Source organism: Dipteris shenzhenensis, chromosome 2 (genome assembly GCF_047967505.1).
Source record: "Dipteris shenzhenensis isolate YYH24624 ecotype China chromosome 2, Dip_SZ_1.0, whole genome shotgun sequence".
In the NCBI taxonomy this organism is placed as follows: Eukaryota; Viridiplantae; Streptophyta; class Polypodiopsida; order Gleicheniales; family Dipteridaceae; genus Dipteris; species Dipteris shenzhenensis.
In genome coordinates, this window is record NC_141597.1 from 29,375,598 (window position 1) to 29,388,213 (window position 12,616).

Consider the following 12,616-nt stretch of genomic DNA (forward strand, 5'->3'; position numbering starts at 1 on the left):
GTTTGAAACTTACAAAAGATTCAGAAAAGCCTACAGTCAATGACAGGTACGACAAACAGCTCATCAGATCTCTTATATATCTGACTATCACACGGTCTGATATCTGTTATGTAGTAAGCTTACTTGCACAGTTTATGACAAATCCATAACAGTCTCACTGGAATGCAACCAAAAGAGTCTTAAGATACATTAGAGATACAAGACAGTTTGGGATAGAATACAGAGGAAGTCATCCACGGTTGCATGGATACTCTGATAGTGACTATACCGGAGATCACGAGACCAAGAGATCGACATAGGGATATGCATTTTTTCTTGGTCAAGGTACTATATCATGGTTGTCAAACAAACAGCCAACTGTTTCTTTGTGTTCGACTGAAGCAGAATATAGAGCACTCACCACAGGTGCTTGTGAGGCTATATGGCTCCAAAGACTATTGTCAGAAACAAATTACTTTAATGAGTCAAAGCCAACAACAATATACTGTGATAATTAATCGACTCAAGCATTGGCTAAGAATCCAGTATATCACTCCAGGACAAAGCACATTAATGTCAAAGAGCACTTCATTAGAGAAAGCGTTACTTGGTGACATCACACTGCAGCATTGTGATAGCAAAGAGAATGTTGCAAACATCTTTACCAAACCACTCGGTAAAGAGCTTTTCGAAAAACACCGACTAGCTCTTAGTTTGACGCAGAGGAAGGACATTCCCAAAGCATTTACAACATCCCTACATTTAGTATACATGAGTGGAGTGTAGTACTGCATACATGATGTATCTCATGAAGAGGCATCTTAAAGAGGTGTTGTAGTGCCATTCACATTTGCTATTTCCTTCCTACCTATTACCTGCAATGACTCTCTTGTCTACATGTCCTATGATCTATCATGTTCATGAAGTCATATCAGAGTAACACATTCATGCCTTAGTAAGCTCCACAATTGTCCCATTTTTTATGTGATGGAAATCACATTATGTAACCCAAAGTTCATGTCAGAAACATCTCCCTCCTCTTCCATCTGTTCAATATAAATCTCATGGGTTTGTTGGCAATATTGGTCATGTACACCAAAGGTATGTACCATATTATTGACATCAATCCAACTATGCCGTGCTTCGTGTTTGACTCCCCTGTATTCTATTAATTTTCTCAGTTCAGCCTGGCCATTATCACTCCCAGATGCAGCATAGATGTTTGAAAGGAGAACATATGCGGCAGTATTTTCAGAATCCAGCTCAAGCACATGTTTTGCAATACGTTCTGCTAGGTTTGCATCACCATGCCTTCTGCAAGCACTGAGCAAACTCATCCACACTGCAACATTTGGTTGAAATGGCAGTTTCAAAATAAAATCTTCAGCCTCACCAAGACACCCTAAACGACCAAAAAGACTAACCATAATAGCAAAATGCTCTGACGTGGGGACCATTCCATATTGGTGAATCATAGAATAGAAATAAGAAAAACCTTCAATGAAAAGACCTGCTTGATTGCATGCATTAAGAACAGCTCCAAAGGTCAACTCATCAGGTTTAAACCCTTTCTCTTGCATTTGTTGGAAAAGTTTGATTGCCTCTTTGCCATAGCCACATTGTGCGAATCCTGCAATGATTGAATTCCAAGAGACTGTATCTTGTCGAGGTAACCTATCAAAAACTTGAAGTGCAGAATCTAGATTCCCACACCTTGCATACATGTGGATGAGGATATTGCCGACAAATGAATCTGAATCAAGGCCTGATTTGATAACACAATTGTGTACCTGTTTGCCCTGTTCCAGCGATGCCAGGTTAGCACACGCATCAAGGACACCTTTGAAGGTGAACTGGTTTGGCTTCTCATGACTCTGCTGCATCTGTTCAAAGATGTCTAGTGCTTTTGTTCCCTGCCCTTGGTGTGCATATCCAGAAATCATGGCAGTCCAGGAGACTACATCAAGTGTAAGCAACTGGTCAAAAATCTTGTGAGCATTTTCCATGCTCCCACATGTTAAATACATAGTGATAAGAGCATTCGCTACAAACTCATCTGACTCAAACCCACTTTCGATAATACACCCATGGATCTGCTTGCCAAGTGTCAATGCCATCGGACTAGTACATGCACCTAAAATACTGCTAAATGTAAAATGATTTGGTTTTATGCCTTCTTGTTGCATCAGCTGAAAGCCTTCCAATGCCTTATCACAATTCCCATGCTCTGTGAATGCCGAAATAATTGTATTCCAAGAAACCACGTCTCGCTTAGGAATATTGTCAAAGACCTCACATGCATCATGTATGCTTCCACATTTGGCATACATGTCAACCAAAGAATTTCCTACAAGGACGTGAGATTCCAATCCCACTTTGAGGATAAGGCAATGTACATACTTGCCTTGTTCCAGGGCCACTAGGCTGCTGCAAGCAGTTAACACACTGCTGAAGGTGAATTGGTCTGGCTTCAAGCCTTCCAATTGCATTTTCTCTAAAAGATCCAATGCCTCCTTCTCAAATCCATGCTGGGAATATGCTGCAATTATGGCAGTCCAAGAAACAACATCACGTGCAATCATCTTGTTGAACACACTGCATGCATCTTCAATGGTTCCACATTTAGCATACATGCTGATAAGGGCTGTCCCTACAAACACATTTGATGCAAATCCAGTTTTGACAATGTAGACATGCACCTCCTGGCCCTTTGCAAGAGCTCCAAGGCTTGCACATGCACTGAGAACACTTCCAAATGAAAATTCAGTTGGTTCAACACCTTCCAACTGCATTTGCATGAAAAGTTCAAGGGCTACATTGCCATGCCCATGCTGGGCGTAGGCTGCAATCATTGTGTTCCATAAAACAACATCCCGTTGAGATGTCATGTTGAAAACTCGGCATGCATCCTCTATACTCCCACATTTGGCATACATGTCAACTAGAGTGTTCACCACTGAGACATTTGACTCTAATTCACTCACCATGATGCATGCATGGACTTGTCTGCCTCTTGTAAGAGCTGCTAGGCTGGCACATGCATTGAGAACACTGCTTAGAGCAAAGTGATCAGGCGTCATTCCTTCCTGTTGCATTTGCTGAAAGTATCCAAGCGCCTCCCATCCCCGATTATTTCTTACACATGCTGCAATCATGGATGTCCAGGAGATTGCATCTCTATTGCCCATCTTGTAAAATACTTGCCGCACATCTTGTAGAGCGCACCACTTGCTGTACATTTTGACAAGGGCAGTCCCTACTATTGCATTTGATTCAGACCCATGGCATATTATCTGAAGATGGATTATTTTCCCCCTTGTAAGTGCTGATGGGCTCAAGCATGTATCGAGAATACTTACGAAAGTGACTTTATTTGGCATCACACCTTCAAGTTGCATTTGCAGAAAAACTTCATAAGCCCTGTCAGAACATCCATAATTGGAATACCCTGCCACCAGGGCAGTCCACGAGACCACATTTTTTTGAGACAGTTCATCAAACACCTTGCGTGCATCCTGCAGACTTCCACACTTGGCATACATGTTGACAAGATGGTTACCAACAAAGAGGTCCCCCTCAAAGTTCCTTTGGATGACGTGGGCGTGAATTCGCTTGCCAGCTTGCAAACCTTTCACCGTGACGCAAACCTGTAGGAGGTATGCATAAGCTTGTGAGTCTGTCATTAGTCCTTGCTGATTTATGATGTCTAAATTGGTCTCAGACTCCTGGAATTGGACCATTTTAACAAGCCTGCACAGTTCGCTGTTCATCTTGTTTTTCCCATCTCCCCGCTCCTCTCTTGAGACTGGCCCTCCTTTGTATGTCTCGCCGAGAGGCGTGCTGAAACGGACACCAATGCTCCCACGACATTGATGTCTAGTAAGAAAACGCATTTGAACTCACAGTTGAAGACTTCTCCTTCTACTGCGACTTCTCGAGTACACATCTTGTTTCTTCTACGCGTGAACTGAAAAGTGGACGTAGAATTGTGTTAATTTGTTGCACAAATCATGTGACAAAATCCTGGAAATTGAAGTCTTTACGGCAGGCAGCCTAAAGCCCTGTTCTCCCACCTCCTTCACCCACCTCTCATCAATATGAGCCCATGATCGAGATTGATTTGAATTAATCTCAACCTTGAAAAACACCAAAACATGGCTTTAGGCTGCATGTCGTAAAAACGGTCTCCATTGATTTAACTTTTATCCCAAAAAAGTGCTTTTCAAAGTGTTATATAAACATACTTGGATGCTGCTAACTAAGTGAGGTCGACTAAAACAACAGAGGCGAGCTCTTTTCTTAGTGTAAAACTTTTAAAAACAAAAGCTGCTTTTGATTGCACCAATTTTAAGCTTCCATTACCCTGGACACGCAGAAAATAGAGACCTCTGCATATTAGCGTGTCCTATTTCGAGCTAAGAAATCACTGCTAGGGAATGGCAACCTAGAAACAAAGCTAAATACTTCATAGACATGTTCAAAAACAAGCATGAGTAAATTTCTCTGTAAATTAGAGCAGAGGAATGATATGTGGACATGTGGGTATCCCTTACAAGGTTCAATGTAAGAAAATGGCAAACGTTGTTTGGATGGAGCTCGAGAAGAGATGAAGAACGTGATGTTCGGTGCATTGGACAAGCTGTTCTGCAAGACGACTGTGAAACCTAGGATGAGACCATGCAGGGTATATTTCATGCAAAAAGCTGCACTTCAAAGGTGGTCCCTGGAGAAACGTCTCTCCTGGTGCCATCAACCTCATACAGGGAATGTTGTGCCGAGAGGTCAGAGCGAGGCTCTCCCAGCCCAGGTAACTACCAGTTTCATCATGGGTTTCTCCATCTCGTCGTCCTACTCCCCACCCCCTCCGTAGTAGCCGCTATTAGAGCTTAGCAGCCCCAAGGTGATTGGCCTCAATGCCAACGGACACACAGCATTTGCCAGAAGCTTGTTGAAGCTTGGCAGCCATGGCCTCGTGGCCATGAGCGAAGAATCGGAAGAGGTTGGAGAAGGCGGCTGAGCAAATGTAAATCTCTACAAGGGTAATGGCAGATTGATGTCCTTTGAAGTGCTTGCTACAAAGGCATTCCCATTCTTGCTATCGCCGCTGCTGCTGGCACAGGCAAATACTATAGATTTTTTGAGAGCAAGTTCTCTCTGGCGCCCTCCTTGATGACTCACGTGGTTAATCGCTACAAGATGAGGGACGACGTGAAAACCTACAACGTTTCTGGGATGGGTTGCGTAGCAAGTATGATAGCAACCGACCTTGCCGAAGATATTCTCCGAGTGCACAAAGATAAATACGTGACTCGAGCTAGGAAGAACAAAAAGAAGGCATTGACTATGAGGAGAGGAAGGGGGCATGAGGCGAGGTAAGAGCACGTCCACATTGGACTAATTTCGAAGAACCATCCGAGGATGACGGAGGAAATGTTGGCACGACCAAAACCAAGTTTGATGTCTTTCATGAGCACATTGCAATTGAAACACTCGGGGGGCATTTTGGAGGCACCATTTTTTGTGTGGGTAATCACCCACGGTCCAGCCATGTGGTCAGAAGCCAAGGAATTTATACCAGGAGGTTCGTGTCAAGTGAAGGAGGAGCAGACATCGATATCAGGAGGCATTCGGGGCTAGTAAACTATTAATATCCATTATGTCAATATTGCGATCGTATCTGTGCCTTGGAAGATCATCTCCTGCATCAGTTCATGAATAGATCGATGGTAAGATCAATTTGTGCTAAAGCATTTTCATTGGGCCACCTATCATCTTCCTACTTTACTGCATGTATGGTCTCCGCCTTCCTCGCATGCATCGTCTTCGATCGACTCCACCATGGACGCTCCGACTTCGATTGTCTCCGCCATAAACACTTCATCTTCCTCGCATGCAGACTTTGTTCTATCCTCGCAATAGACCTTGGCATGCACATGGTCTCAATGACTCGATGGGAGAGGGTATAGGCTTCCCATTTCTCCGGCATGCAGCTGTTGTTCGTAGGTGTTCTTTGTTCAGGGCGCCTTTGCTGCGTGGTAGTCCAAGTGAACAAAATGATATCAAAGAGTACCATATTAAGGTCCAAGAATCTCGAGTACTTGCTCTCTTTACAGAGATCTGACGACCTATTCCAGGGAGGTGTTGCCTGCGAAACCGACTATAAATGAATATGGGACGTATACTTTGGAGCTCATTCGATGCTCGTACTTTGGTTGTCTTTCTGTGCAATGGAAAATTGTGAGGGAAGTAGTAACTCGATGGGTCATGCGGTCTCTAGAAAATCAGTGGACATTGACGATAACACTTTCCATTGTGGTGCAATATCATGATTCTCTTTCGACTTTCTTTTTCATTTCTTTTTCATTTCGACATTGTTCGTTTGCATCGTTGTTTAACAACTATGTAATCTACTACAAAAATAGTGAAACATTAGGAGAAAAGGGAGCTCATTTTGGGGCCTTTTACGGTTTGGAAAAATAAGCTCTCAACCAATCAATAGAGGGCCAACGTAACGTTGAAAATTCACGAAAATAAGAGAAAATAGAAAAAAGAAACAATACTTTATGTAAGTACAAGCGTGCTACATTAATGTGGAGATTGGTTTTTTATTCTCAGAAGATCTTTGGACAAGAAGATAGAATCTAAACTGACATTTTATCTGACAAGATCCTTCCCGCTTCCACCTTCCTTTGAACTTTCAAATGTTGTGCCGCCTTTCGTGCGAAAGGTCTACCATTCTACACCATTGCCTCATTGTGCAACAGCCTTTCTTTTCCAAAACTGCTCCCTTGATCCTGTTTGGCGTAGAGTAAGATGTTTCTCGTCAACTGTCTGTCTGCCCACTTTCTCTTTCTTGAAACTTCGAATTGTTATCTTAGTTACATTACTTTGCTATTGTTACAGATTCAGAAAATCTCCATGGTGAACCAAAACCACGGCCGTTCTTGTGGAAGACGCTCTGTGGATGATAATGCTACGAAGGCAGAATTATACCAAACATCCTTACCCCGTCGACCTGCTTCTTCTATTTCGTCGGTAGAGAATTCAAGTACAGTCAAAACGGAAGGAACTTGGGAAAGGTTTAGTGTTTCGAAAGGAGCATGGGTGCTCATGCAACCTAGCAAAAGAAAAAGACCCCAGACAAAAAACATTTTCTTGGCGTCGTGGAAGGGAAGAGTACGAGATTTTAAAATCACCAAATGGAAGAAGATATCCGTGAAAGAAGATTTGATTCAGCACGTGTACATGCATAAAGAACCTTGTCTTGCGAGACTATCCAAGAAATCTTCCGCAACACAGGCCTAATTGTATATTTTTCTATTGTGGTTTTTTTCTTCATGAGGTGTACGGATTTTTAAGATGAAGCTTTCTCTCTTAGCTTATTGACATTCTTGTGTTGTTTTATTTCAGATTTATATCCTTCATCGTATGAGACATGGCAAAACATCGATTGTATTCTGGGATTTATAGATGTTCTGCATGGATCGATAGGAGAACAACAATACCAAGGTCGATGTGCAACAGAGCTAGCTCAATCGAGTATATTTTTTACTGATCATTTTTATCAGTTGCTGGACAAAGCTAACACACATGGTGTATTAATAAAACAAGACCTTTCGGCGTGGAATTCAGTGGATTGGCCTCACCCACATTCTAGTGTTACAGAGGCATATAGGGCGAAGCTTTTTACAGAAGTACAGAAAGCTCTGAGGCCCAATATTGCCACTAGGATAATAAAAATTTCTTTGTGCATGCCTCTCACAGTTTTTGTGGACTTGTTTAATACCTTTCCAGTGAAGGTTTCAAAAACAATGTTCACAGTTAAAGCAACAAATTCGGCATGCATGCCACAATTTTTGGATAAAGGTTGGGATAAGAAGACATGTAGTTCAGTGTTTTGTGAGGTGGTCCAACCTTCTATGCAACTGAAGTACATGGTTGCATCACAAAATTTTATTTTCTCTTTTTATTACAAGTGCAGTCGAATGCTAGGCACAAAGCTTGTCCCAATGGATCAAGATGAAGAGTCTTTTGGTGCAGAAAATAAACTTATTGATATTGATGTTGTTGAGAATGGTGATGTGCTAGTCAATATCTCATTAAGAGAATGTTGCTCCCTAGCTCAATTGCGCAGTGACATTCTGTTTGAGACTGAAGGTTCTATCTCAAATGACTTTTCATTTATCTACAACAACAGAAAGGTACACCATCTGATTTATCCTAGTCTCATTAAGCATTGCTATTAGTTTAATTTACCACTCTGATTCATATTGCTTTTTTGCAGTTACTCAAAAGAAGAGAGAGCTCAATAAATTGCAAAGACATCGAAAATTTAAAAATTGAGATAACACAGACTCCATAAACAAAGGTTTTGTATTCAATCAAGTAAGATTTTGTACAGAACTGTTTAGCTAAATATGTAGAACATATTTCTGACATCCATTTTCTATTTATGTACAGCTTGATCCAGAGGCTGCTCTACATTTTCTGGAGGATCTTTTCTCTGCTGCTCCATCCTGTCCGTGCTCCATCCTGTCTCCTCCACTGCCCCAGGAGCCTCTCTTTGCTGCTTCTCCACCTTCTCCTCAATATCAGCAGCAGGTCTTTGCTCCTGTGTCTGCTCCTCCTCAGCACTATGTGATTGCTCCTGTGGCTTCTGGTCCTCAGCATTAGGTGCTTCATTTGTGGGATCAAGGTGTATGACACCTTCTTGTACTTTAGAGCTTTCACCCAGCTCCACAGTAGCTGGTACAATAGGTTTGGGGGAGGCATAGCTCAAAAACCTCCAAATTGTATGAGCTCTAAAATTATGTACATAGTTGGAGCTGAAGCTATCCTCTTTCATCTGCAATGGCAGAGGATAATTTAGAACACTTTGTATCATTATGAATTATCTTCAAGCTAAATGAAAAGTATTTTTCCTTACCAGGTCTAGCTGTTCCTTCTCAAAGTAGCTTGAAAGTATATATTTTGCATTGATCAGCACTCTCCATCCACCATAGCTACTTGAATCATTTTGTTGTGGTGTCTGTACAGTCAGAAAGATATGTTAGAAACTGTTAGCATCAGCACAAAACAAAATTATTCAATAAGTTCAAAGACATAGCATTTAATAGACTTTTTACCTCTAGACTTATTGGCTCTATTGAATCCAAAAGAGAGACATTTGGAGGACAGTGATCCAATGCATCTAAAAGCCTTCTAATACAACTGCAATATGTATAATTTAGTTAGTATGATATCAAAATAATGAAGTGTTAAGTTCAAAAAGCACACACAGCACTTACAATTTCAGCTCTCTGTGTGTGTTTTTTAGAGAGTTGAATAGAAAGCATTGCTTCTGCAATAGAAACAAAACTTCAGTGGTCACTGCATAAGGAAAAAAGCATAAGAAAATCAAAGGCTACAAGAGTTCCCAATCTTAAAGAAGAATCTTAAAAGAAGTAGTCACCCACATACCTGCTATGGTATAGAAGTAGCAAAACATCAATTACTTCAAAATTGCAGTGTTTGAACCAGTTGGAAATACTCATGGGAGTCTCCTTTGCATCTCTTAATTTAGAAGAAATGGCTGGATCAACAATATGGACTGTATGCTGTACAGAGGGGTGAAGCCAGCTTCTCATCATGCTGCATAGGATCAGAAAATAATTAGGGTAGGTTATAAAGGAGGTACAAGGAGGATTGATTTGCAAAAAATGTAAAATTTATAGACACTTACTAGAGCATTGCAAGAATGATAGTATCTGAGTAGTACTCATTCTTATGAGCCAATGCTGCTAAGCATTGTTTTGTCAAGTCAAAATCATTCACTGAAACTTCATCCTCAATATGAACAACTACATTAGGGCCCAGCTCCTTCAACCTTCTATGTATCTGTAGCTCCTTCTTTCCAGTCTCCACATCTATATAATAGATTTTGTTTCTTTTATTTGCTGCTTCAGTGAGTCCTCATAAGCAGCCTTCCCTCTGGTGTTCTTTGAGTGTGTTACCTCAACAACCTTTACCTCATCAACCTTCAACTTCCTTGTAGGTGGAATTAGCAATATGTCTCTCATTTTGATGTCCTGCCATTCCACAGGATGAACAAGCTTGTCATACCTCCATCTCACTCTGGACAAAGTGTTGAAGTCTTTGGCCATCAAAGTCACCCTGTGAGCATGGGCTGCTACAAGCATTGCATCTTCAAAATATTTCTCCAAGTAATCCTCTGCCATTTCCTGTAAGGAAAGAATGGCAGTTCTATTCCACCTGAACCCAAGGTTCCAACTGTCACAAATTTCTCTCACCAGTCTTTGAAAGGGTGCTTTGGTTATTGCAAAGCCTATAGCTTTCTGTTGCCTCCTGATCTCCCTTAGCACACCTGCACCATGATTCAATCTTTTGGCCTTTTGCTTGAGCAAGCTCATTGGCTTACCCTTCCTGCCATGTGCAGCTCTTCCCTTTGGAGGCACACTAAATTTCAATATCTTCAATTCCCTCCATTGTCTATGTCTCTCTGCTGCAATTGAATTGTCTAGAGCTTGTCTTCGTCTTTGCTTTTGGGCTAGAAGAAAAGCAAGCTTGATTTTGGAGCTAGCAACTTTTCTTTTAGCATGCAGCCTCTGTAGTATTCCTCGGTAAAACCATTGGAAGACTTCCTTCAGACTATTTGCCTTCTGACTCCCTCAATAGTGTTGTGTGTGTCTAAAAAATGCATTACGTGCCATGTAGTGAGACTTCTCCATGCCTTGGGTAGACCAAATAGCTGGGCATCCATACTTTTTGACAAAATAGGGAAGGTGGTTGTATATGATATGCTGTAAGACATAAGAATGCATAATAAGTAATTAAAAAAAAGAGGATCACACTTAAGTAAAAGAAAAAGACATAACCTTACCATGTAGTGAGTTATATTGCAGGCTGTCCACGCGTCTTTCATTGACTTTCCAAAATGTTTAATTGCCTCCTCAAAGTTCTTGTAATCACTCTTTGTCCATGTTACTTTGTCACAGAACATGAAGAGTTGATCAAGAGACGTCCACACCTCTGCCTTCCTATTTCGTGCTTCCCCATCTGCCTCATGATCTTTCACAGCATTATGGACTTGCTTCCACAATCCATAATTAATCTTTGAAACTGTTCTACCTTGCCTTACTTGCTTACTATGTTTGGGTCGAGACAAGAATCTTCTTGCCTTAACACCACCAATAGAGGGCTTGATTGGTACCTCCTTGCCATTGGTAGACTTTTTAAAATCCTTTGTGATTTGAACATCTCCTCCATGTAGACCTATATCGGATAACACTTTTTCCAATGCTTGAAGAGCATCCTTTCTATTTTTTTCGGGACGGAGTTTCCAAGCAAATCCAATATATAAAAATACCAATTTCTCAATAATTCGACATAGACCATGCAATGTGCAGATGTGAACATTACATAGTGGAATGTCCAGAATGGCCTTGAAGTCAGGGTCAACTTTATCTCTATTAGGTGCTCTCTTCCACCATTTTGAATCCATTACTTGAGCTGATTCTTTGCAGTAAAGACAAGGAGACTTTGAGTTGCCTCCTTTACTAATGTTATACATGCACTTAAGTGTTTTAAGATCCCCGGCCATGTGCCACTCTACTTGAAAATCACCTTTTCCTGCAACATGGAGATTCTCGCCTTGCACTTGTCTTTTGATTATTCTTGGTATTTCCGTGTGGTGAAACACCCAATCTAGTGTTTCATGGTCTTCGGTCTTCACCTGCCAGATTATAGAAAACAAAAGTATTACTATATCAGATTTGAAAACAATGACCAAAATCAAGTATAAAACAAAAAATGATCATACCTAGAACGAGCCTAACCACCATATGTGTTTCTCTGACTGCACACTAAAATACTTCGAACTCGCTTCAGTCAATGATGTATCAATTGCTCCATTCATCAATGTAATAGTAACTCTTTCCATTTTCTTTTCCTTTACAACCTCACACTCATCCAGTTTGATAACAAATTTCAAAATGCCTTTGCACTCCTCAAATGTTATTCCATAAAACTCGACGATTCTTTTTTGAAGTTGTTGCAGATCTAAAAATATATTGTTCCAAGGATCATACACAGTGGTTCCTTTAACACCATGAAATATTTCTTCAATATGGATATATTGCCCAATAAATTCATCTATACTTTCATTCAAATGACCTCTTATCCTCCACACGGTTGCTGGATTTGGCAGTAAAACTCGTTTAATCCTTTGATCTTTCAAAGTTGAGGATATCGCATGGAAAATCGAACTATATCCCTTCCTGCTAACTCCACTAACATCAAGAGCCTCTTGGATTATAGTGCCATCAACTTGATTATTGGATACAAAGTTCTCTACAACATTGCGTTTGACTGTTTTGTATTTTTTTTCCTCAATCAAACCTTTTGCTACACCGCAAGAAAGCAATCCTTTCATTTGTTTAACAGGAAGAAGGTTCGGGTCCATATTTTCTTTTGCAGGCTCCAATAATTTCCTGTAGTAACAACACAATATGACTATATCATTCAGCACCTCCATTCTTATTTTGCGACAATCAACGAAATAGATATAGTCTGGAAGAGAGCCTTTTTGAGTATACAAAATGATAAATTTCAATCTAACCTTGCTTCCTGAATTCGTCGC

The 12,616-nt window shown here is 40.8% G+C and overlaps 1 protein-coding gene across 1 annotated transcript; it reads right to left on the reverse strand.

Annotated features, from left to right (window-relative positions):
• Positions 1 to 644: 644 nt before the first annotated feature.
• LOC147904592 (pentatricopeptide repeat-containing protein At4g18520, chloroplastic-like) lies at positions 645 to 4,081 on the reverse strand. Its single transcript, XM_087387490.1, has 2 exons — positions 1,490 to 4,081; positions 645 to 1,321 (listed from the first exon to the last, which is right to left on the reverse strand). The coding sequence occupies exons 1-2, from the start codon at positions 3,870 to 3,872 to the stop codon at positions 960 to 962; spliced, it is 2,745 nt and encodes a 914-aa protein (XP_087243616.1). The 5' UTR covers positions 3,873 to 4,081; the 3' UTR covers positions 645 to 959.
• Between the last annotated feature and the right edge of the window lie 8,535 nt (positions 4,082 to 12,616).